Consider the following 24,950-nt stretch of genomic DNA (forward strand, 5'->3'; position numbering starts at 1 on the left):
TTCAGGATGGCAGGCTAAAGTGTTTGCCCGAGACTCTCGGGGAAGGGAGGCGCGATCACACTCCTCTCCTTTGAGGGGGGGGTTCTCCTTGGGGGGTGGGGGGGTTCCTCCATGGAAACGGGCGAAAATTGCTGCCGGCGTCCGGGCGCTGGGAGCGACGCACCCAGGCCTGCGCGGAGAGAGGGAGAAAGTGAAGCTGGGAGTTGCCACTCCCAGGGACTTGCTGGAATGCGGTTGGAGGGGGTGGGGGTGGGGGGGCGAGCTGAGAGCGCGCTTGCTCCCAATCACAGGAGGAGGAGGAGGAGGGCTGCCTTGAGGAAGTACAAGAATGAAGTTGTGGAGCTGAGATTCCCCTCCGTCGTGCCCACGGAGCCGAGCCGAGCCCCTGAGGCTGCCGACAGCTCCTGCGCCCGGTGCCCTTTCCGGCGCTAGCGCCCGGCCCCCTCCCCTCGCCCGCCCGGCGCCCTCCCCGCCCGGTCCAGCCGGAGCCATGGGGCCGGAGCGGCAGTGAGCACCATGGAGCTGGCGGCCTGGTGCCGCTGGGGGCTCCTCCTCGCCCTCCTGCCCCCCGGAGCCGCGGGCACCCAAGGTGGGTCTGGGGTGGGGGGGGCAGGGAGCGGCGACAGGACCCTGCCTCCTGGGACCCCTGCCGATGTCCCCGGGCAGGCGCGGGTAGCGGGGGGCATCGGAGCTCCCCGATCCCAGGTTTCAGATAGTCGGGGCGCTCGGAGCCGCGGGCTCTCGGCTCGGAGGGCCAAGAGAAGGTGCGGTACGGGGGCGATTACGCCCGAGCTGCTCTAGATGCGACCGGCGCTTTGCAGGCTCCGCGAACTTGTCATAAAAGTTCTCTGAAGTTATTCAGAAAGTTTCCCTCAAAGGGTGAATTGCATGGTGTGTGTGTGTGTTTTCCCCTTTCTTGAGCCCCTCAAGCTCCTCTCTCAAAGCCTTTCCAGTTGGCAACCTCCGCCTCCAGACTGGACTGGGCTGGATTCCTGGGGGTCCCTTCTGCCCGGCCCCCTCCCCGCCCCCTTTCGGCCGAGTGGGTTGAGTTACTCTGGCTTCGGGCAGGATCGGGGTGCGCAAGGGGGAGGTGGGGAAAGCAACCTGTCCAGTCGGAGCCGGGGAGCCGAGGGTGGCCAGTCCGACTGCAGCGTTGGCTCACCGGAGCCGGGGGTGGGGGAAGGGGGAGAAGTTTGTTTTGAACAAGTTTCCTTAGGGCCGACTTAGGGACTGTGTGCTTTGTCACTTGGAAAGTGTGGGCCACGGAGGGGTGGCCGTGTGTTTTCTGGTCTGGGGCATTAAAGTGGGAGGATTCTGAGGGAGGGACTCCTGGGCAGTGGGAGGGAGAGGGGGTAGCTAAGGAACAGGGAGAGACGCAGGTGTGCTGGGCGCCAGGCTCCTCTGCTTTTCCTTTATGCTGTATGCGGGGAAGGGCGGGGGGACTATGTGTCTTCCCCATCTGTCCATCTAGATGCATAATGATTAAAGCTAACACGTATGGGAAATGCACCCTGTGCTAGGTGCTGTGCATGTTTGCCTGGGTTCCCTCCTTTTATCCTCAGAACAACCCTCTAAGAGAAGTGCTGCCAGTGTTCCTATTTTCCTGGCAAAGACCTGGGCTTCAAGAGGTGAAGTGGCAGCAACTAATTGGTGGGTCCTGGATTGGACTCCAGCTTCCCCACCGGCTCGGCGGTAAAGAATCTACCTGCCAATGCAGGAGATGCAGGTTCGATCCCTGGGTCAGGAAGATTGGCAACCCACTCCAGTATTTTTGCCTGGAAAATCCATGGACAGAGGAGCCTGGTGGGCTACAGTCCATAGGGTCGCAAAAGAGTCGGACACGACTTAGTGACTAAACAACAATAACAGATTGGATCCAGGCAGTTCGACCCCCAGCCACACCTTGAAAAGCACTGTATTCATCTACCTGGAGCACTGGGGGACACTGGGCCCTGCATCGCCGGGTTGTGGGGAAGCCAGAATGAGAATGTTCTAGGAGTGGTGGCTGTCCACGCATCAGGGAGTCTGGAGAAGGGGCGGGTGTTGGCCTGTTTGTGTGTGCCCGAGGGCCCCTCTGTCAGAGCGTTGCTGTGTTATCTGAGGGGCTGCTGTGTCAGGGTGTTCTTGAGTTGTGTGGTCTATGTGTTTGTGTGTCTGGGCTTTGTGTGGCCTCACGGCGGTCACCCTGCTGAACTCTGCCCTCTCAAGGAACTCCCTCTAGAGCTGCTGTAAACAGCGGGAGGTGGCCCCACACCGCCTTCTCTCTGAGCAAGGAGCCTCCCCATCCCTTCCCTGTTTCCCAGGCAGGCTTTCGACTGAGAAGAGTGAGGCAAGGCTGGGCTGCCAGGCCCAGGCCGAGCCACTGCCCTCCTCTCCTGGGCCTGGGAGTTGAGCAGGTGGAGCGCAGCCAGGTTGCTGCAGTATTGGGTACTGCAGGCTCCTCAAGGCTTCCTCACACCTCAGCCCACAGTGCTGGGTGCTGTGAGAGGCATGTTGTGCAGGGGAATGGCTAAAATGGCAGAGACCCACCCAGCTGCCTCTAGCACTCCCAGTATATGCCAGGGCTGAAGGGGAAAGGGAGATGGGGGGAAAACCCCAGGGGTTTGGGATTTTCTTTTCTTCCAGTCAAAGTTTTGTTAAGTGCAGCAAACACATCTCAGACAGACCATAGTTTAATTCCTGAAGGATTCTCCCCACAGCCTCCTTCCTTCCTTTTGCTATACTTTTTTTCCTACTATTTTTAAAAAATAATAATTGAAAGCTAGGCTCAAATGCCAAAAGAGAAAATACATTGTATTACAAAGTCAAATACGCTTTTCATTTTCTCTTGGTTTGGAATTGTCCAGACTCCTGCTTTATGGACTTAACTTTTAGAAAAGTATGGCATGCTTCCTATTTGCCAAGTTCTCATCCATTACAGTTTTCACTGCTTCTCTGCAACAATACTGTGAAGTAGGAGCACAGATGAGAAACTTCTCTGAAGTTCAGAGAAACAAAGTGACTTAGCCTAGTCTTCCCAGCAACCCAATAATGTCCAGGACATTTTTGGACTCTGAGGAGGAGTCATTTAGAGTTTATCGGAGGGATTCTCTGGTATTTCGGTGGTTAAGAATCTGCCTTCCAATGCTGGGAACACAGCTTAGATCTCTAGTTGGGGAACTAAGATTTCCACATGTCTTGGGGCAACTAGTGAGCCCAAGAGCCCCCGCACTCTGGAGCCCGAGCCCATCACAACTAGAGAGAAGCCCGCACACCACAAGGAAAGATCCCGCATGCTGCAACGAAGACCAGACAGAGTTAAAAAAAAAAAAAAATAGTTGATCAAAGTGTTACGCAAAGCCTCAGGAGCAGTCAGGTGGCCAGACTAGGGCAGAGGTGCTGTTTTGCTACTGTGGTGAAAATAAGGGTGAGCTGTGTCCCCAACCCCAGTTTCCTTCTTGGCTTTGGAGTTCTTCCCTTCCATGTCCAGCCCGTGTCTGCCTTCCTCTTGTGCCCTCTAGGCTTGGCAGGGGATGGAAGGCAGGAGTGGGGCAGAGGCCAGTGGGACCAACAGGGCTGCAGGCGAGGGAGGGACCAGTGTGGGCCTGGCGCTGGGGTTGGTATAGGGCCTGGCTGGGTGTTTCTGCCCCTAGTGCTAGCATGCCCTGCAAAGAGATCCCCCTGTCTGTACGTGGGAACCCCCTCCATGTTGACACCTCCAACTTTCAGTAGGCCACCTTTCCTCCCCACCCCTGGGATGAGAGGTGAGGTTGGGAGAGGGGTGTGTGCTCTCTTAAGGAGTGGGAGAATTATTATAGCCAATGGTTGTGTTGCCCCAGCTCTGTTGACAAAGGCTTGTCATGTTTGCACACTGTTTCTTGATTCATTATCTCATTTAACTCTCATGTAATTTCTCTGCAGAGAGTAAGAGTTGTTATTGTTTATTATCTGCTCCTTACAGCCAGTCAGGTCAGCAAATATTCACTGAGTGCCTGCTACGTCACAGGTACTGCTAGGCATACAGGTGGATCTGATTTGACCTCTGCCCTGGAAATCCAGGGACTTGATTAGGGTTACACTGTGAGCAGCTCCTCCAGGGTTCTGGCCTAATGAGCTGAGCCCAGGCCCCAGTCTGATCCACCAGGTGTGTGTGCTAGGTGAACCTTGGTGTCATTGGAATGGGCTCTGGCCCCGTGGGTCTGAGGCAGGTGAGTTTTGGGGATGCAGGCAGTGTTCATGGAAAAAGGAAGTGTTGGCTTTTGTGCTGGTGAGCAAGAGAGGCAGGTGAGGCTGAAGGCTGGTGAAAAGGAGAGAAACCACTTGAGAGCCCCCTGGAGCTGGGACCTGACCACTGATATTCAGTTAGAGAAACATGGGGACTGTGACCAGCCTCTGGGCAGAGGGCTGGATACAGTGACCTCAGCTGGTCCCTTTTGGTTTGGAGACTCTTTTTTTTTAACTAATTAATTTTTGGCTGTGCTGGGTCTTGGTTGTCGCGTGTAGGCTTTCTCTAGTTGCGGCGAGCAGTGGGCTACTCTCCAGTTGCAGAGCTCAGGCTTCTCATTGAAGTAGCGTCTCATTGTGGAGCACAGGCTCTAGAATACATGGACTTCAGTAGTTGTGGCTCATAGGCTCTAGAGTGCGGACTGAGTAGTTGTGGCACACGGGCTTAGTTGCCCTGTGGCATGTGGGATCTTCCTGGAGCAGGGATTGAACCTGTGTCCCCTGCATTGACAGGTGGATTCTTAACCACCAGACCACCAGGAAAGCGCTGGTTTGGAGACTCTTGCTTGGAGTTCATTCATTCTTTCATCCCACAAACACTTATCCAGGGCTCATTGTGTCCTTGGCTCTGGTCTGGGCCTGCCTCACACTGTCTTTGCTCCAGAGATCTGGCTCCTAAAGGGCAGGTGCTCTGGAGACAAAGCCCTCCTGTGTGGGACAGGACCTCCTGCTCTGGAGGAAATCACTGAGGAAGAGTTGATATGGGGACCATGGTGAGGCTTGGGGAGAGGGATACGAGTGAGAAGATGGGGGTGTGGAAGTGCTTTTTGGTTTCATGTCAGGTTGGGGCCTCCAGGGAGTAGGTCTCAGAGTCCCAGCTTTACCACCTGTTGCAAACAATTAGTCTTTAGTTTTTGGCTGCATGTGGGATCTTCATTCCTCAACCAGGGATTGAACCCGCACCCCCTGTATTGGAAGCTCAGTCTTATCACTGGACCTCCAGGGAAGTTCCCACAAGCACTTAGTCTTAATCAGACTCTAAACGGCCACAAACAAACCCGTGGGGTGGGGCTCCCTCTCTTTCTGGTCCTCCCGCCCAGCTCAGCCACTCGGCCTGGAGCCTGTTGTAATCAGTGGCATCAACAGAGCTGGTGTGTATTTACCTTTGCACAGGGTGTGGGGTGGGGCATGTGTGCAGTTGGGCCTAGTGGAAGGAATGTGGGATCTAAAGTCAGGCAGACTCCAATTCAAATCGTGCCTCTATTGCTCACAGCTTTATGATCGTGAAAGCATAATTCCTGGCAGCCTCAGTTTCCTTCTTTGCAAAATCAGGGCTGTAGATCCCAGCCTCTGGGGGCTGAGGCTCCACCCAGAGTGCCTGCCCAGCACACAGTAGATGCTCAGTTGACCCTGTTGCCCCCACGGTTCCTGTTGTTGTTTTCCTATTGCCCGGCTACCGCAGCTGGTGTGTCCCTTCTAGGCAGCAGAGGCCGCAGCGGGTGGAGATGGCTCCTGCCCCAGCTCTGCTGGTCCCTGTCCCTGGCCTGGGCTAGGGCCTTGGGGTCCAGACCTGGAGACAGCTGTGCCTACAAAGCAGCTGAAGCTGCCGAGGCTGGGGGAGGTCCTGGCAGCGGGCGTTATTTTGGGCCTGGCCTGCCACCCCGGGATCCTGTTTCTCTTGGGAGTCTGGGGGGAGGGACCCTTGAGTTCTATTTCTGGGCCCTCCCCTTCCTCCCTCTTTGCTTCCTTCCCTCCCTGGCCAGAGGGGTAGGAAGAGAGACCACTCTGGGTGTTCCTGGGAGGCTGCCCGCTTGTGGCTGTTGACCCAGGCCAGACCCCTAGGGCTTGTTCCCCCAGCCTTTCCTCCGATTTCTGGGGACAGAGAGTATCTCTTATTACCTCTCGGGATTTGACCTTAGGCTCCAAGTTGTGGGGAAAGCAGAAGCCCTGATGTCAGACCCCACAGTCAGCCATTGTGCTGTCCCCCTCAATCTGCACGTAGTCCATGGGAGGTGGAGTGGGGACCAACAGGAATTCCAGACAGCTCAGGCACCTGTGGATCTATGGATCTGGGGGTGCCCTCCACCCACCTCCCCCGGCACACCCTCCTGGGCAAGACGCGCCAGGTGATTCATCTTCTCACCAGAGCAGAAAAACGAGTTCCACTGGGCCCTTTAATCTCCCCCCTTCTGGTAGGCATGGTGCCAGCTGCTGCCAGAGTGCCCCCTTACCAGGGGTAGTTTACCCTTCCTAGTGTCCCTGGACTTAGTGGATACTCTTGGTCTCAGGGACACTGGACTGGGGTCCAGGTGGGCTGGGTAGCAGTTCATTGTGATGCCACTTGGCTGGTGGTTGACAGTGGGCAGGTACACAGGGCTGACATAGTGCCCTTGTGGCAGGAGTTTCGTGGCACAGATTCTGCCAGCTGGTTCTGGAGTCTTGCCCTGAAGAGGTGGCAAGGGTGAGGTACCAGCAGAGGAGGCTTTGGAGCAGGCAGCACTCTGGCTCAGCGTCTGCAGCTTGGGTCCAGATACCCAGAGTTGGGATCTGACGCTCCTTTTCTCTGCCTGGGGAAATCCCAGAAGTCCCTGCAATGACCAGGCCACTGGTGGTCCCCAGGCCCCAGCTATGACTCGAGCTGACCCTTCTTCCCCACTTTCTGGGTGGCATTGCGGGGGTGGGTATGCCTTGCCAGGAGGTTGGCATGTGGGTGGCATTGTTTGCTCGGGAAAGGGGCAGGGGGTATCCAGAGGATTCATGATTCATCATCGCCTCTCTTGGGGGATTTTTACCCATTGGCCCTGAGTCGTGCCTTTGGGACAAAAGAAGGCTTTATTTGCCAACCAACACCCTGGAGTGAACGGGCAAGCTCCCTAAGGCTGTCCCAGTGGGACCCCCTCTGGATGCTCAGGAAGGGCCAAGTTGGCAGGGGGGGACCTCTTCCCTGATTTCCCCCCTTTTCCCAAATTTGCACACTTTCTTTTGCTGCTGCGCATGGCCGGTTGGAGACACTCACTGCGCAGGCCCCTTGATCCATCTTCTCTGTTCTGCCAGTGTGTACCGGCACAGACATGAAGCTGAGGCTGCCGGCCAGTCCCGAGACCCACCTGGACATGCTCCGCCACCTCTACCAAGGCTGTCAGGTGGTGCAGGGCAACCTGGAGCTCACCTATCTGCCTGCTAACGCCAGCCTCTCCTTCCTGCAGGTGAGGCCCGTGGGCAAGACCCAGCCAGGCCCCGCTTCCTGCTGGGCTGAGCCCTCTGCCTGCAGATGGGTGGTAGAAGAAGGCTCCCCGCCTAACATTTTCTCTTTCGTTGTGGCTCCTGAACCGGGAAGTCATTTCTGATGTCTCACCCCATCCGTCCTACACTAAGACCAGTTCACGCCCTGCCTACAGTGTGGCTGACTCTGGACATCTCTGGGTGGAATGCATCTATTCCTGGGCTATATTTTTTGCTGTCTCACCAGCATGATCACCTTCCCTTGTCCAACTGTCCCAGCCACCGTCGCCCTCCTACCTGGAGTAATGAAAGGCCTGGCAAGTTCTGAGTCCAGTTCTGCCACTGACAAGCTCTGTGAATGTGGTCTAGCCCCTGGTTTCACTGGATCTCAGTTTCCCTATCTGTATATTGGGAGCCATGAGTGCTTCTCTGGTGGCTCAGATGGTAAAGAATACAGGAAACCCGGATTCAATCTCTGGGTCAGAAAGATCCCCTTGAGAAGGAATTGGTTACCCACTCCAGTATTCCTGCGGGGAGAATCCCATGGACAGAGGAGCCTGGTGGGCTGCAGTCCATGGGGTTGCAAAGAACTGGACACGACCGAGTGACTAACACTACACTGGGAGCCATAGGCATACATGGACTCCTCCTGAGGAGCCCATTTAGAATATCATGTGGGAAATATATGTGAAAGAGTCAGGAACAGGAGAGCGAGTGGAAACCAGCCTCTGGGTTGTCTTCCAGAGTGGGGCCGGGTGTGTGACGCTTGGTCCGTTGAATCCCAGACATCATCTCGTCCAGGCATTTCCTTTACAGATGGAGGAGCTGAGGGGTAGAGAGGGTGGGGTGGCTGCTCACAATTTACAGAGTGCTGCCCCCCACCCCCTCATTTTCTTTCTTGATCATACTAGAATTCGGTACTAGAAACTGGTTTGGGGAGGTGGTGGGCAGACTGTTTGGCAGCTGGGCCCTTGCCCAAGATCCCCAAGCACAGGGGACCTTGAGGAGGTCTTGGGGGTTGGGTAGCAGTGGTCCAGGGCCCGACCTGCCTCAGCCCTCTCCTCCTCTGTCCCTTCCTAGGAGATCCAGGAGGTGCAGGGCTATGTGCTTATCGCTCACAATCGAGTGAGTCAGGTCCCACTGCAGAGACTGCGAATCGTGCGAGGCACCCAGCTCTTTGAGGAGCACTACGCCCTGGCCGTGCTGGACAATGGAGACTTTCTGGAAAGTGCTGCCCCTGCTGCAGGCACAGCCCCAGGAGGACTGCTGGAGCTGCAGCTGAGAAGCCTCACAGGTGGCCATCTTTATCACTGAAACTTTCTGCTGGTCACTGAGAGCTGGCCAGGGGTCCCTACTAGCCACGGGGAGACTGTGTGAATCAGAACTGGGGTCCCTTCCGGATGGATGTGGGTGGAGCTAGGAAAGGCACCCTTGTGAAGATTCAAAAAGATTTCCCCTCTTCCCAGGAAGTCACGGCTTGCACTAGCCCGCATAGTTTGATGATTAGGATGCAGGCTGGATTTTTGCCCACTTCTTGGCTGAGTGCACATGTACAGTGAACAACCTGTGTAACTGTACGTGGCAGCCCTGAAGCAGACAGGGTTTCAGACTCTGAGTGCTTGGTGCTTTGCATGTATAATCCCATCAGTCCTGCAAGGAAAACAGCAATGTTCTCATCTTACAAATGAGAAAACAGGTTTACAGAGGATAAGTCACACAGCTAGTTAGTGGTGGTGAGGCTGGGTTTCACACTCTTTACTGCTAAGCTATGTGCACACAGCAGAGGTGCAGCAGCAGAAGCAGTGACATGGACAAGTCACTCCCCCCTGGATCTTTGTTTGTGGGTGATATTGCTAAGGCTCAAAGATACTGAAGGGGTGTTCTCTGCTCCCTGGAGCCCGGGATGTGTTTCAGAGGCCTGCTCCACTTTTAGAAGGCAGGCAGGCCCCAGGGGAGATAAGAAGATGCCAGATGGGGGAAGAAACCCCTGATTATTGCCCACCCCACAGAGATCCTCAAGGGTGGGGTCTTGATCCAGCGGAACCCTCAGCTCTGCCACCAGGACACGATTTTGTGGGAGGACATCTTCCACAAGAACAACCAGCTGCCCCTCAAGCAGATAGACACCAACCGCTCACGGGCCTGTAAGCCTCCCTCCCCACCACCTGCAGCTGCTGCCCTTTCTCACGCAGCCCAGCGACCCCAAACTCCTGGCTTACTCCTTGTCCCCCTCTGCTGCCACACTAACAGCACCCATCTCCCCTTTCTCTGCGTCTCTTCCTCTCTCTGGTTCTCTGTCCTGTTTTTCTCTGCTTCTAGATCATGCCTCTGGCTTTGAAGTCCTCTTTTCTTGCCTGGGTCTGTCCCTCACTGTGCATTTCACGTCCTGGTCTCCGTCTCTCTCACTGCCTTTCTGTTTCTTCCTCCAGGCATACCCTGTTCTCCAGCTTGTAAAGCTTCCTACTGCTGGGGAGCAAGTCCTGAGGACTGTCAGAGCTGTGAGTTACAGGGCGGCCCAGGGTCTGGAGGGCAGGGCCCGGGTGATATGGGAGGGGGTGTGCCAGCCCTCGGCCTCTTCCCTGGGGCAGGAAGTCTCCCCAGAAGGTGGTGCTGGTGAGGGGCTGGTGCCTAGACTGCCGCCCAGCCCTCCTCCCGCCTCCACTTGACAGTGACACGGACTGTCTGTGCCAGCGGCTGTGCCCGCTGTAAGGGCCCACAGCCCACCGACTGCTGCCACGAGCAGTGCGCTGCCGGCTGTACTGGCCCCAAGCACTCTGACTGCCTGGTATGTGCCCCCTGGGCCCCAGCCCTCAGGCTGCAAGGGGAGGGGCATCCCATCCAGTGTTGTCCTATGGCTCTTGGCACGCCAGGGCCAGACAGCCCAGTGCCTACCCACTGCCTGTCCCCCAGGCCTGCCTCCACTTCAACCACAGCGGCATCTGCGAGCTGCACTGCCCAGCTCTGGTCACCTACAACACGGACACCTTTGAGTCCATGCCCAACCCCGAGGGACGTTATACCTTTGGTGCCAGCTGTGTGACTGCCTGTCCTTGTAAGTGCTGGGGAGAAACACAGTCTTAGTAATTTTGCTGGGGAGTTTGGTTTATATAAATGGGAACGTGTTGTGAGTATTGTCTGCCACTGGCTTTGGAGAGCTCGTCATGGCAGATTGTGTCAAGCTGCCCAGTTCTTTAAACAGCAGCGGAGCAGGTGGCGGCAAATAGTAGCAGCTAAGAGCGCATGCTCAGGAGGCTTGCGTTCAAGACCAGGCTCTGCCATTGACTAGTCATGTGAGCTTCTTGCTGCATCTCGGTTTCCTCATCTGTTAAATGGGGGCAAAAATAGTCCTGCTCTTGTAAGGTGGTTATAAAGTTTAAATGAGTTAATATTTGTGAAGCTCTTACAACTGTGCCCAGCCAATACTCAGCACCCCTAAATGTTAACTTTTATTCTATGGTCAGATGGATCTGAGTTTGATTTATTAGCTCCCCTGTTTACTGATAAGCATTCAGAGACTGGCCTTGAATCTGGGGACTTCTTTCGTCCTCTTGTGGGAGACCGCAGTGGGCTTTTGGGTGCTGGTCATACCCTTCCCATGGTGGGCTCGAGAATGAAGTGTAGGGTCAGGCCATTTGGGTTCACATCCTGGCTCCTCCGCTTTCTAGCACAATGACCTTGAGTAATTTGCAGAAAACTCTGTGCTTTGATGTCCCTTTTGGCACAATGGTAATCTAACTGTGCCTATCACATAGGGCTTTCGCGAGGAAAGGACGAGTGTCCATGCTCAGGCATGTTGTAAGGGCATTTCAGTCTCAGTTGCTATCATTCTTATTGTACGACCTGGGCATGGTGACACGGCTCATGGTGGGTGTGGGAGTGAAAGGTCAGGATACATGGACACATGATCTTGACCTCCTCAGACAACTACCTGTCTACGGATGTGGGATCCTGCACCCTGGTTTGTCCCCTGAACAACCAAGAGGTGACAGCTGAGGATGGAACCCAGAGGTGTGAGAAATGCAGCAAGCCTTGTGCCCCAGGTACCCAGTAGTTGCCCCCCAAAACAGCTGGCCTGGCCTAGCTCACTGCGCCACCCTTCCTCAGACCCTCCTGGGACCCAGTCCTTTTCTCCTACTGATTCTACCCCTGGCCCTTCCCCTCAGCTTCCCACAAGTTCCCCTGTGTCTCCTGTCAATGTGGGGAGGGGGCATGTGGCCCCAGGAGGGGACAGTGGACAGGATCCAGGAGGTTGAGTTCCTGGTGCTCCCTGTGGAGGCTGAATGCCCCTGCCCCCTCCCCACAGTGTGCTATGGGCTGGGCATGGAACACCTGCGCGAGGTGAAGGCGGTCACCAGTGTCAACATCCAGGAGTTTGCCGGCTGCAAGAAGATTTTTGGGAGCCTGGCGTTTCTGCCAGAGAGCTTTGCAGGGTAAGGATACTCGAAGTTAAGGGTGGACACACAGCCTGAGACAGCATCAGGACAGTCCCTGAATTCTGAGGTGGCAGTGTTTCTAGCGGGTGGGGGGAGACAGAAGTGGGAGACCCAGGATACAAAGGAAGCTGGTGGAAGACCAGCTTGGCCTGGGCTGGGAGGTAGGGGGGTGGGAAGGTGGGGGCGGGGGAAGGTTTTTCTCTTTGTTTTTGGTTTTTGTTTGTTGGTTGGTTTTGGCCATATCATGTGACTGGCTGGATCTTAGTTCCTGGACCAGGGATTGAATCTGGGCCCGTGGCAATGAAAGGGAGGAGTCCTAACCACTGGACCACCAGGGAATTCCTGGAATTTTTCTCATAAATGACATGTTATCTATAAACATGTACTTACTTGTATGGAGGTCATGCCATCCAGATAAAGTAAAATTCTCTTTGAGTTCATAGTAGCTTTATTCATAATGGCCGCAAACTGAAAATAATGCAAATGTCTATCAATAGCTGGATTTCCCTGGTGGCTCAGTGTTAACGAATCCACCTGCCAGTGTAGGAGACCAGTTCGATCCCTGGGTTGGGCCAGTATTCTTGCTTGGGAAATCCCATGGACAGAGGAGCCTAGAGGGCTACAGTTCATGGTGTAGCAAAAGAGCTGGACACAACTTAGTGACTAAACAGCACCAGTAGCTGAATGAATAAACCCAGCTTACCTTGGACCTTGGGTTTGAACTGCTTGTGTGCGTGCTACATCACTTCAGTCGTGTCTGACTCTTTGAGACACTGTGGACTAGAGCCCGCCAGGCTCCTCTGTCCATTAGATTCTCCAGGCAAGAATACTACTGGAGTGGGTTGCCATGCCCTCCTCCAGGGGATCTTCCCAACCCTGGGGTCGAACCCATGTATCTTATGTCTCCTGCATTGGCAGGTGGGTTCTTTACCACTAGCACCACCTGGGAAGGCCTTTGAACTGCTTGGGTCCATTTAAATGTGAACTTTCCCCAGTAAATCCATACTGCAGTACTGCACAATCTGGGGTTGCTTGAATCTGAAACTGTGGATGCAGAGGGCTGACTATATAGCTATCCTGGGGTTTTTAAAAATGGTATATCCATACAGTGAAATTCTTAGCAGTAAAAGAAACAGCCTATGGATACACAGAACAACATTATGTTGGGACTTTCCTAGTGGTCCAGTGGTTAAGACTTCACTTTGCAGTGCAGGGGGTGCGGGTTCCATCTCTGGGGAGCTAAGATTCCCCCATGACTTTTGGCCAAAAAAATGAAACATAAACAACAATAAACACTATTGTAACAAATTCAATAAAGACTTTAAAAATGGCCCACATCAAAAAATCTTAAAAATATTATGAAAAGTGAAATAAGTCAGATGAGAGGTCCACACTGTGTGATTGCCTTTGTTCCAGCATAGGCAAAACCACTGTGTGGTAACACAAATCAGAACAGTGATTGTGCCAGGGTGAAGGCCTGGAAAGGAATACAAAAGAAATCTCTAGCGTGATGGACATGTTCTGTATATCGCTGGTGGAGGTGGGTATGTGAAGGGATGCATTTGACAAAACTCATCAAACTGCACACTAAAATTCTGTGTGGTTTCTTGTATGTGAATTATACTTCAGTAAAAATATGTATTACAAAAAGGAAAAAATTCTCTTCACTTCCTCCACCTCTTCTCCCCCTTCCAGAGGAGACCACTGGTAACAGTTTGTGTTTATTCTTCTAGACCATTCATACATATATAGATATACAGGCACAGAGAAATGTAGTTCTAATAATTTGGGGGGGAAGTTTGATTTAAAATGTGAGCCTGCTGTGAATATTGTCTGCCCATGGCTTTGGAGAGCTGGTTATGACAGTTATTTCATGTTCAGCTGCCTTGTTCTTTCAACAGCAATGAAGCAGGTGGCAGCAAACAGTAGCAGCTAAGAGCCCAGGCTGCCTGGATTTGAGACCTGGCTTCTACCACTTATTAGTCACGTGGCCTCCTTGCTGTGTCTCAGCTTCCTCGTCTGTAAAATGGGGGCAGAAATAGTCCTGCCCTCATAAGGTTGTTATAAAGTTTAAATGAGTTTATATTTTAAAGCTCTTATAACTATGCCCAGAAAATACTATTCGTTTGGCTAAAAATTTCCTTCAAGTTTTCCCATAACATCATATGGAAAATCCGGAACAAACTTGTTGGCCAATCCAATACATGCTCTTAAATGTTAGTTTTTCATCAATAGTCTGAATAGATCAGGGTTACATTTAACAGCTCCTCATTTACTGATGGAATATTTAGGTATTTAATTTAAAACATTAAACAAATTTTAATTTCCTTAGGTTTTTTTATTTTCCCTCTAACAAACAGTTCTCCCTTGTACGTCTCTCTGGAAACAGGGGCCAGTGTCTCTCTAGGGCACATTCCTAGAAGTAGAATTTCTAGATCAAAGGATATAACTATTGTTTTGATAGATCCTGCCAAACTAGGGCCTGGGCTTTGAAGCTCAGGATGAGAACAGCCAGCCTTGATGGGCAAAGGGTTTAAGTGGAGGGGACTTGGGGGAAGGTGACAGGGCCAGCTTGTGGAGCAGGTTGTACCCACCCGCTTCCTGGCCCTGCTGACTCCTCCCCCAATCCTTCTTCTAGGGACCCAGACTCTAACATCGCCCCGCTGCAGGCTGAGCAGCTCAAAGTGTTTGAGTCTCTGGAGGAGATCACAGGTGGGCCCTGTCTCTCTGAAGCCTGCTCTCATGGGGCTGGGGGTTCTCATCCTGGCCCCATACCCTAGCCTCACCCTGTGCCTGCAGGTTACCTGTACATCTCAGCGTGGCCAGACAGCCTGCCTGACCTCAGCGTCTTCCAGAACCTGCGAGTAATCCGGGGACGAGTTTTGCATGAGTGAGCACCAGGGGACGGGGTCCCTGCCGAGAGAGGAGCTGCCCAGGGAGGCCTGGGAGAAGTTTTGGGTGTATGTATAGTGGGGAGAAGGGGGTTCCTGTTCTCCGGGGACTCCAGCAGCAACCTTTCCATGGGAATTTGCAGCGTGTGCTGGGGACAGGAGGAAGGCTAGGGCAGTCCTGGCTGATGGGGGAGGGGCAGCGGTGCGCTGCCCCCCTGCATTTGAGCACCACCGCCCCTCCCACAGTGGTGCCTACTCGCTGACCCTGCAAGGGCTGGGCATCAGCTGGCTGGGGCTGCGCTCGCTGCGGGAACTGGGCAGCGGGCTGGCCCTCATCCACCGCAACGCCCGCCTCTGCTTCGTACACACGGTGCCCTGGGACCAGCTCTTCCAGAACCCCCACCAGGCTCTGCTCCACAACGCCAACAGGCCAGAGGATGAGTGTGGTAAGACAGAGAGCCCAGTGCTGCATGCTCCCCGTCTGCCAGCGCGCGGGCGTGCCCAGGGGCCTCGGGAGGCAGCAATCTGGGACTTTCGTGGGCATGTGCACTGCCCGTCCCAGATGCAGCATCGCTGACCCAGCTCTGGCTGGCCTGGCCTCTTGGCGTGGCTTCTAGCTGGGTCAGGCCACGCTGCCTTGGCATCCCTTCCTTCCCTTTCCTCTGTTCCTGGAACCTCAGAAGTTTCTTCCCGCTGGGCTCCGCAGCTATCCCGCCTCTCTAACCCAGAGCCACGCCCACAAACTCCCCCCCCCCCCCCCCCCCGCCTCCATGGGACCTGGAACCTCCCATAAGAGTCCCCGCTGACCCCTTCCTCCTCACTGCAGTGGGCGAGGGCCTGGCCTGCTACCCACTGTGCGCCCAAGGGCACTGCTGGGGTCCCGGGCCCACCCAGTGTGTCAACTGCAGCCAGTTCCTTCGGGGCCAGGAATGCGTGGAGGAATGCCGAGTACTGCAGGGGTATGCCTATGCCGCCCGACGGAGGAGGGGGCGGCCAGGAGGTGGGGGGAGGTGCACGGGGCTCCTTCCAGACCCCTTCACTGGCTGTCCTCCCCTCAGGCTGACCCGGGAGTACGTGAAGGGCAGGTACTGTCTGCCGTGCCACCCCGAGTGTCATCCCCAGAATGGCTCAGTGACCTGCTTTGGCTCGGTGAGGTGCTTGTGGGCTCAGAGCTGAGTGGTGGGAAGCAGGGGAGGGTTGGTGGGGGGAGCTGCCAGGGACCTGGCCAAGTCCAGTAAAATATCCCTGGGGAGGGCTCCAAGCCCAGGCCTGAACAGTAGGAAAGTAGGGAAGAGGCTGGGATGCTGAGAACGGCAAGAACTGTGGACCCTGAGATCCTTCCGACCATGCAGAAGGTCCAGAGAAGCCTGTGCGTTTGGCTGTGGCAGTGCCAAGGTGGTTAGACCTGGGCGCTCAGGCATCAGATTACCTGGATTCAAATCCAGGTGTCACTTCCAACCTCAGTTGGCTTATTCGTGAAATCGATGTTATGCTAGTACCCACCCCATTGGGATACAGTAAGAATTAACTTAAAATAGGGTTTGGCACTGTGCCTGAGCACCGGGGAGCTGAGTGCAGAACAGGGGCAGCAGACATAGCAGGTCTGGGGCTGTCCCAGAAGCAAGGTGAAAAGTCCTGCTGAGTGGCCATGGGAAGCACCAAGGGGACCCAGGGGCCGGATCTTGCTGCCCCAGGGTATCAGTGCCAGCCCCCCACAAACCCTTTCTTCCCTCCCAGGAGGCTGACCAATGTGTGGCTTGTGCCCACTACAAGGATCCTCCCTTCTGCGTGGCTCGCTGCCCCAGTGGTGTGAAGCCTGACCTCTCCTTCATGCCCATCTGGAAGTTTCCAGATGAGGAGGGCATATGCCAGCCGTGCCCCATCAACTGCACCCACTCGTGAGTCTGAGGGCCTTCCCCATATAAAGAGGGGCTTGTGCCAGGAGCCTCTCTGAGGTTCTTATTGTAAAAGTGGGACATCTCTGCCTTTGCTTACCCCAAGGCCCTTAACTTTTTAATCTTTTTTTTCCTGATCACAAAAGTAATACATATTGTTTAAAAAATGTTTAAATTAAAGCATGAAGGATAAATTAATAGTATTAACAGTCGCTGAGGGTCGGACACCACTGAGCGACTTCACTTTCACACTTCACTTTCATGCATTGGAGAAGGAAATGGCAACCCACTCCAGTGTTCTTGCCTAGAGAGTCCTAGGGACGGCGGAGCCTGGTGGGCTGCCGTCTATGGGGTCGCACAGAGTCGGACATGACTGCAGCGACACAGCAGCAGCATTAACAGTTCTATTCCACTGTTAATAACTTGCCATATTTTCCTTCCAGTTTATATGTGCACATGCTAACATATGTATTATTATATAATAATATATAAAATATGTTTATATATTATTTTTATTCTCCAGTTCTTATCTGCACATTCTAGTCTATATTTCTTTTTACAAAAATAGGAGCATAGACCACACCTATTGTTTGCAAATTGCTCTTTCTCACGCAACACTGCAGTTTTTCTTGCAATGCTTTTTCATGTCCTAATACAGTGATCTGCCTTGTTCTTTTTATTTTTTTACTTAGTTGTTTTTGATAACACGTGGAACACGTGCATACGTTCTTGTAAGACACATTTTCAGCAGTATCAAAGTAAACAGTGTAAAGCAGAAGTGCCCTTTCTCCCACTGCCCCACCCACCCAGTCCCTCCCCTCCCTGGTCACTCTGGTATGTGCATTAGACCAGGCTTTTCTGCACATATTTACATAAATGCATTTTACGTTTATGTTAGGTTGAGTCATATAAGATTGCTGTTTTTGGAAGTAAAAAATGATCAAGAAACAACAGTTTCATCTAGCTCATCTATTTCCAGCAATTTCATTTGACTCATATACACTTTGCTCCCCCGCACCTTCCCCTCTTTATGTATCTTGGAGGTCCTTTCCTGTGAATGCATATCCATCTACCTCCTTTTTTTTAAACTACTCAATCTGCAGTATGGATGTAGAGTTATTTAGTTGTGTCCCTGCCTGAGAGTACTGACTGAACTTGTTTCCTTTTTTCTCTTTTTGGCAGTTTATTGCACTTGAGCTCCATGTACAAGTGAGCATCTTGTACATGCCCCCTAGTGTACAGGTGTTGGCATTTTTAAGGTTTATCCCCAGAGGTGGAACTGCTGGGAGGACAGCAGTAGTTTGCCCGACTACAGTAGTAGTTTACACTGGCTTCCTCTACAGAGGAGATGGCCAAGCTCTTGGACTCGATGCTCCTTTGGGTGTTCCCACTTCCTACCCACCACAGGGACGTGCAAAGGATATGGGTTTGCAGACTGGAGGACTCCCCTGTGGGATAGTAGAAAGAGCCCTGGTGACCTTGAACCCAGTTTCTGCCTTTGTCAAGTGGGGATCCTAACCCAGTCACACCCATCTCCTGGGATCCCATGAGGCTGGAGTGACTGTAGGAGGTGGTTCCCAGCCTTGTTGACGGGACTCTCTCTCTCTCTCTTCTGCAGCTGTGTGGACTTGGATGACAAGGGCTGCCCCGCTGAGCAGAGAGCCAGGTCAGAATGCATCCCACATTGCCCTAAGGCCCCCACTGACCCCCGGGTGGTCACTGCTGCTAGGTGTCATGTCCTGACATGACACGTGTCCTGACATGACACGTGTCCTCCCCAGCCCACTCTTCCACTGTGGATGTTGTCTTTCGATTAGCTTCAACTAGTGGATGGAGGGGCTTCCCAGGTGGTGCAGTGGTCAAGAATTGGCCTGCTAGTGCAGGAGACACAAGGGACCAGGGTTCAATACCTGGGTCGGGAACATCCCCTGGAGTAAGAAATGGCAACCTATTTCTTGCCTGGGAAATCCCATGGACAGAGAAGCCTGGCTGGCTACAATCAACGGGGTTGCAAAGATTTGGACACGACTGAATGACTGGGCACACACATGCAGTAGATGGAAGGCCTGCTTGGCTTGCTTGGGGGTCAGGGAATAGGAAGACACCCAGCACCTCCCCACCCTGTATAGCTAGGGGTCTCATAAGGGACACAGGCAGCCTTCAACTCCCTGGGACTCAAGGCATGTTGAGAAGAGAGCATAGCTGCAGCAATGAGGGAGGGACAGTGAATACTTCCCTAGGGTCAGCGGGAGGCTTCAGGCACATGAGCTAGGTTTTGAAAGAGGGGCGGGAATGTCACTTGTATGAGGAGAAAAGCAACCAGGCAGCATGGTGAGTGGTGTCCAGAAAGTCTAGGATGTGTTTGCTGAAGATTCTGCTGTGGTGGGTAACTGACTAAGCAAGAGGAAGGAGTAGGGGGTCAAGTCTGAGTCAGGTCAGGGCCGGATCCGGAGAGCACAGGCTCTCCCCTACCATGAGGCCACAGGCCCTGTGATGTCCATCACTGCCATCGTTGGACTTGATTTCTAGGCAGAGGGGTGTTTTGGGAAGGGTTTTAGGGAGAAAAAGATCGGAGTGTGTCCTAAGTAACATTTGTCCATGAAATAAGGGTCCATTTGAGGTCTGTGATAAGCCAGCCCTTGGCTAAGCAAGGGAGGGGAACACGGATGACAAGGATGTAGGGTCAGTGCCCAGGAGATTCTTCTGTCCCGGGATAAGCAGAGTCTTGAAAGATGACCTCATGTAGTCCAAGCAGAAGTATTATAACAAAGGCTGGGAGATGTGGAAATCGTGACCTATGGGTGAAAATTTTGGCTAGAACATCAGAATCTCTGTGTGCACATTCCTGGGCCCCACCTCATACCACAGTCAAAATCTCTGGAGGGTGGGGCTCCATACTCTCACAGGTTGACCAGCTCCCTGGTGAGTTTTGTCAGGAAGTTGAGAATCCTGGGCTAGAGCCATGGGCAAGAGCATAGACAACTTGGAGATGTAGGTGTAGAGGGTTTTGAATCCTAGCAAGGAGTCTGGACTTTATTCCCCAGAATAAAGGAGCCAAGGTAGGTTTTAGAGTAGGTCAGACAGGATGGGAACCTGTGGGTCACCCTTCTGACTTCCCTTTCCAAATGCCAGTGACAGTCAGCCCCCTCTCCCTCCTCCCCTCCCACCGAGCCCCACTGTGGGACCCCTTCATCCCCCCTGCCCCAGACTGGTCCCCAGTCCATGCTCCTGGCTCCTGCCCCCAGCCCTGTGACATCCATCATTGCCGCTGTGGTGGGCGTTCTGCTGGTTGTGCTTGTGGGGCTGGTGTTCGGCATCCTCATTAAGCGAAGACGGCAGAAGATCCGGAAGTACACGATGCGGAGGCTGCTGCAGGAGACTGAGGTGAGGCGTCCTGAGGGCCTCTCGCACAGCCTGGGGTCTGCGGCCCAACCTGCGGCATTGACCCCACTACCCCCTCACCCCAGCTGGTGGAACCCCTGACGCCCAGTGGAGCGATGCCCAATCAGGCTCAGATGCGGATCTTAAAAGAGACAGAGCTGAGGAAAGTGAAGGTGCTAGGATCTGGAGCTTTTGGCACCGTCTACAAGGTCAGGGGTGGGGCCAAAGTCCCCGGGTGGGTGGTCCTAGAGGATGCTGCAGGGTGTGGCGGAGGGTTTGTTGGGACCACAGCCAGGCAGTTAAGGATAAGGGATTGGAAGGGGCCAGTGGGTCTAAATGGTGAGATTGTTGCTAAATAATGGGGTTGACCCAAAGGTTGGGGAGGGAATCGGGAGCACAAGTAGTGACCCCAAGTAGGACGGCTGCAGGTTGGATCTGGCTGGCCCTTTTCCTGCTCACATCCTCCTCTCTGCCCAGGGCATCTGGATCCCTGATGGGGAAAATGTGAAAATCCCCGTGGCCATCAAGGTGTTGAGGGAAAATACATCTCCCAAAGCCAACAAGGAAATCTTGGACGTAAGCCCTTCCACCCTCTCCAGCTGGGGGCATGGGGGACCCCCGGCTGCAGGTCTGGGCTCTCTCTTCAATGGGGTTTTGGGGGACACCCTGTGTTTCCCCCAAATCTCTACTGTTACCCTCCCTAGTCTGTGGGCCATGGTTCTGGTTTGTGATGAATGGGATTGGATTGGGTGAGGGTCCCATTATCATGGCTCAGCCCTTGGGAGGGGTGTGTGGTGGTTGGGGGTTAGTGGTTTCCCATACCCTCTCAGTGTGTACCCTTGTTTCCAGGAAGCATATGTGATGGCTGGTGTAGGCTCCCCATATGTGTCCCGCCTCCTGGGCATCTGCCTGACATCCACAGTGCAGCTGGTGACACAGCTTATGCCCTATGGCTGCCTCCTAGACCATGTTCGAGAACACCGTGGGCGCCTGGGCTCCCAGGACCTGCTGAACTGGTGTGTGCAGATTGCCAAGGTATGCACTTTGGGGGCCAGGGCTCTGCAGGTGCCCTTGGGGAGCAAACCCCTGGATAGGGAGGTTTCCTGGGAGAGTTTTGGCAGACCGAGGTCCACACTGATGCCTATGACCCCAGGGGATGAGCTACTTGGAGGATGTGCGGCTCGTGCACAGGGACCTGGCTGCCCGGAATGTGCTGGTCAAGAGTCCCAACCATGTGAAGATTACAGACTTTGGGCTAGCTCGGCTGCTAGACATTGACGAGACAGAGTACCACGCGGACGGGGGCAAGGTTAGAGGAGGGAACAGAGTGAGACAGGGGGGAGTGGGGTCTGGCCCCTGGGAGAGACTCAGACCTGGTTGGAGGACTTCCTTCTCTGCTCTACCAGGTGCCCATTAAGTGGATGGCATTGGAGTCCATTCTCCGCCGGCGGTTCACCCACCAGAGTGACGTGTGGAGCTATGGTGTGTGATGGGGTGGGTAGGGAGGGTGGACAAGGAGCCATGGCCCTGGGGAGAATGTGGGTGGAAGGATGGGGCGAACTAATGGACACCTTTAGCATCACTGGGAGAAGGAAGTGGCTGCCAGTGCCTTAGTCTGCCAGAGTCTGTGCACTTCCCAGGGACTGGGGAAAGACCATGTTATCTCCTGCCCTTTGGCAATGCATCTTTCCTCCTTCCCCCATGGTGCCAGGCTCTTGGGCAGAGCCTCTGAGGCTCCGTACTCTAAAGCTGCCTCTGGTCCTCCCACCACCTTACCCCATCTCTGCCCCAGGTGTGACTGTGTGGGAGCTGATGACTTTTGGGGCCAAACCTTATGATGGGATCCCAGCCCGGGAGATTCCTGACCTGCTGGAGAAGGGAGAACGGCTGCCCCAGCCCCCCATCTGCACCATTGATGTCTACATGATCATGGTCAAATGTGTGTTCTTGAGCTGTGTTGGCTGCTTGGAGGCGGGGTGGGTGGTCCTGGGCGGATGGGCCTACAAGGGGCTATGGGAGGGGGCCAAGAGCATGGTGATATGGTTAATGGAGTCTCAGAAGGCTCTCCCTGCCCTTTTACAGTACCAGTCCAGAGGAGCTAGGGAGGGCCAGCTAGGAAAAAAGACTGATGCAAAATAAAAAGGGGAAACTAGTAGATTCTCTATCATCAGAGGGCTTTGGACTCTAGTGTTGTCTAGACTGGGGGTGGGGGTGAGGGGCGCCTGCATGCAGGCTGCAGCCAGAACTGAGATGCCGGGCTCTTGGCCACCCCCAGGTTGGATGATTGACTCTGAATGTCGGCCGAGGTTCCGGGAGTTAGTGTCCGAATTCTCCCGCATGGCCAGGGACCCCCAGCGCTTTGTGGTCATCCAGGTACTGAACCTTTCACTCCATCCATGCCTATGGCTAAGAGCACTGTCCCTTAGAAGGGAGGAAAGGGAGGATGATTCCTGGGTCCCAGGCCTCCAAGCTCCTGCCTGACTCGTCAGACTTCTAGCCCTCTCTGAGCCACCCTCAGGAGGCTGCGTACTGGGATGGGGAGAGGCTGCCACGCTCCCTCCTCCCCAGAATGAAGACTTGGGCCCTGCTAGCCCCCTGGATAGCACCTTCTACCGCTCGCTGCTGGAGGATGACGACATGGGCGACCTGGTGGATGCGGAGGAGTACCTGGTACCCCAGCAGGGCTTCTTCTGCCCAGACCCTGCCCCGGGTGCTGGAGGCACGGCCCATCGCAGGCACCGCAGCACATCTACCAGGGTCAGTGCCCCCATCACATGGTGGTGGGTGTGGTTGGTTACCTCCCCTGACTCCTCCGATGTCCCCCAGCCATTACTTCTCATGGAGGAGGCCCCATTTTCCCTAAGAAGGATTCTTACTGCTTTCCAACTGTGATCCCATTCTTTCTGTCATACATCAGAGTTGATTTATCTCCTGGGACCCTGTCACCTCCCATGGAGCCTCCATCTCAGATCCATGAATGACCTCCATTTTGACCTCTTGTCCTCAGAGTGGCGGTGGTGAGCTGACATTGGGGCTGGAGCCCTCTGAGGAGGAGCCCCCCAGATCTCCGCTGGCACCTTCCGAAGGGGCAGGCTCTGATGTGTTTGATGGTGACTTGGGAATGGGGGCGGCCAAGGGGCTGCAGACCCTCCCCCAACATGACTCCAGCCCTCTACAGCGGTACAGCGAGGACCCCACAGTACCCCTTTCTCCCGAGGCTGATGGCTATGTTGCCCCCTTGACCTGCAGCCCCCAGCCCGGTATGACGTCAAGCTCGAGCTGAGAGATTGGGAGGTGGGGGTTGGGGGTGCTCTGCCCAGGGCCTGCTGCAGGGCAGCTGTAGTGGCTGGGACACACAGATCCCAGCCCCTCACAAGATTCCTTCTCTTGTCCTTGCAGAATACGTGAACCAGCCAGAGGTTCGCCCACAGCCCCCGTCACCCCTAGAGGGTCCTCTGCCGCCTCCTCGACCTGCCGGTTCCACTCTGGAAAGGCCCAAGACTCTCTCCCCTGGGAAGAATGGGGTTGTCAAAGACGTTTTTGCCTTTGGGGCTGCCGTGGAGAACCCTGAGTACTTGGCACCCCGGGGCAGGGCTGCCCCTCAGTCCCACCCTTCTCCAGCCTTCAGCCCAGCCTTTGACAACCTCTATTATTGGGACCAGGACCCATCAGAGCGGGGCACTCCACCCAGCACCTTTGAAGGGACCCCTACGGCAGAGAACCCTGAGTACCTGGGCCTGGACATGCCAGTATGAGCCAAAAGGCCAGGGCCACTGAGGCCCTGCTGAACCCTCAGGGCGTGTGGAAGGCCTGACTTCTGGCCCACATCGGCACCAGGCAGGGAGCAGGCCCTTGGATCATGTCCAGGGGAGCCTGCCATGCCAGGAATCTCCTTTCCTACTTCAACTCCTAGGTGGCTGAGAGCGGCCCAGCCTGACTTCTTCCAGATCCTTGGCACTGAACGACTTAGGGAGGCTGGACCGAGTGTGAAGAAGGCCCCAAGGGGGTATCTAGGAACTACAGCAACCCATTCAGAGACTCCCTGAGACCCAGCTCTGTCCCTGGGAAGAAGGGAGCAGCGGCAGCACCCAGATCCAGTCCTTGTACAGACTGCTTTTTTGGTTTTGTTTTTACTTATGTTTTTTTGTTTATTTGTTTTTTTTTTTAAAGGAAATAAGGACTTGGTGGAGAGTGGGTATTGGGGGGAGGCAGCCCCTGGGGTTGGGGGAGGGATGTCCTCCACACTCACTTTCTCCGTTTGCAAATATATTTTGGAAAACAGCTGGAGACCAGCCTATGTCTAGGGGTGGCTTGGAGCTGTCCCTTTACTGCTCACCTCCTAACTTACATTCAGTCCATCTTTCCTGGAGGGACTGGCTAGGAATCTTGGGAAAGCTTGAATTAGGAGCCTACTTCCAGTTTTCTGGCTCTTGGGTTGGCGGGAAACTGGGAGTTGGGATTCTGATCTGAGAGCCCTTTGAAAAGATCATTCTTAGGAAAAAAAAGAACTCCTGAAGGCCACCCACCCACCAGAACGGGGTAATTTCCTCTCTGTAGGCAGGGGGAGTCAGGGAAGGACAGGAAACAAGAGGCACTGTCTACTGCATGACTCATTTTTCTTGCCTTGGCAAGGAAATCACCAAATTCAGAGTAGCTAGGAATGGCTGGATGGCATCATCGACTCAATGGACATGAGTCTGAGTGAACTCTGGGAGTTGGTGATGGACAGGGAGGCCTGGCGTGCTGTGATTCATGGGGTCGCAAAGAGTCGGACACGACTGAGCGACTGAACTGAACTGAACTGAGGGACAGGGAATTGTGCATTTCATGGGGTCGCAAAGAGTCGGACATGACTTAGTGACTGAACAACAAATCCAGAAAAAAACCCACCCAGCCAGCATAGTCGCGTTGGTGGAATAAAGGTT

At 54.3% G+C, this 24,950-nt stretch overlaps 1 protein-coding gene across 1 annotated transcript; it reads left to right on the top strand.

Moving 5' to 3' along the window:
- Positions 1–268: 268 nt before the first annotated feature.
- ERBB2 (erb-b2 receptor tyrosine kinase 2) lies at positions 269–24,312 on the top strand. The gene is made up of 27 exons (XM_055407761.2): positions 269–589; positions 7,258–7,409; positions 8,506–8,719; positions 9,435–9,569; positions 9,855–9,923; positions 10,095–10,210; positions 10,336–10,477; positions 11,346–11,465; positions 11,729–11,855; positions 14,497–14,570; positions 14,658–14,748; positions 14,996–15,195; positions 15,576–15,708; positions 15,808–15,898; positions 16,487–16,647; positions 18,263–18,310; positions 19,890–20,028; positions 20,112–20,234; positions 20,503–20,601; positions 20,875–21,060; positions 21,179–21,334; positions 21,432–21,507; positions 21,818–21,964; positions 22,301–22,398; positions 22,594–22,782; positions 23,033–23,285; positions 23,425–24,312. The coding sequence occupies exons 1-27, from the start codon at positions 517–519 to the stop codon at positions 23,778–23,780; spliced, it is 3,768 nt and encodes a 1,255-aa protein (XP_055263736.1). The 5' UTR covers positions 269–516; the 3' UTR covers positions 23,781–24,312.
- Positions 24,313–24,950: the final 638 nt, after the last annotated feature.

The sequence above is a fragment of the Moschus berezovskii genome, chromosome 20, assembly GCF_049115385.1.
Source record: "Moschus berezovskii isolate FMDL1 chromosome 20, NW_MosBer_1.0, whole genome shotgun sequence".
In the NCBI taxonomy this organism is placed as follows: Eukaryota; Metazoa; Chordata; class Mammalia; order Artiodactyla; family Moschidae; genus Moschus; species Moschus berezovskii.

Excerpts from the sequence above, each read along its gene's own strand:
- ERBB2 (XM_055407761.2), top strand. The coding sequence starts at position 517 with ATGGAGCTGGCGGCCTGGTGCCGCTGGGGGCTCCTCCTCGCCCTCCTG. Across the intron at positions 14,749-14,995 it reads CGGGGACGAGTTTTGCATGA|TGGTGCCTACTCGCTGACCC; the intron begins GTGAGCACCAGG and ends CCCCTCCCACAG. Across the intron at positions 21,061-21,178 it reads GGTGTGTGCAGATTGCCAAG|GGGATGAGCTACTTGGAGGA; the intron begins GTATGCACTTTG and ends CTATGACCCCAG.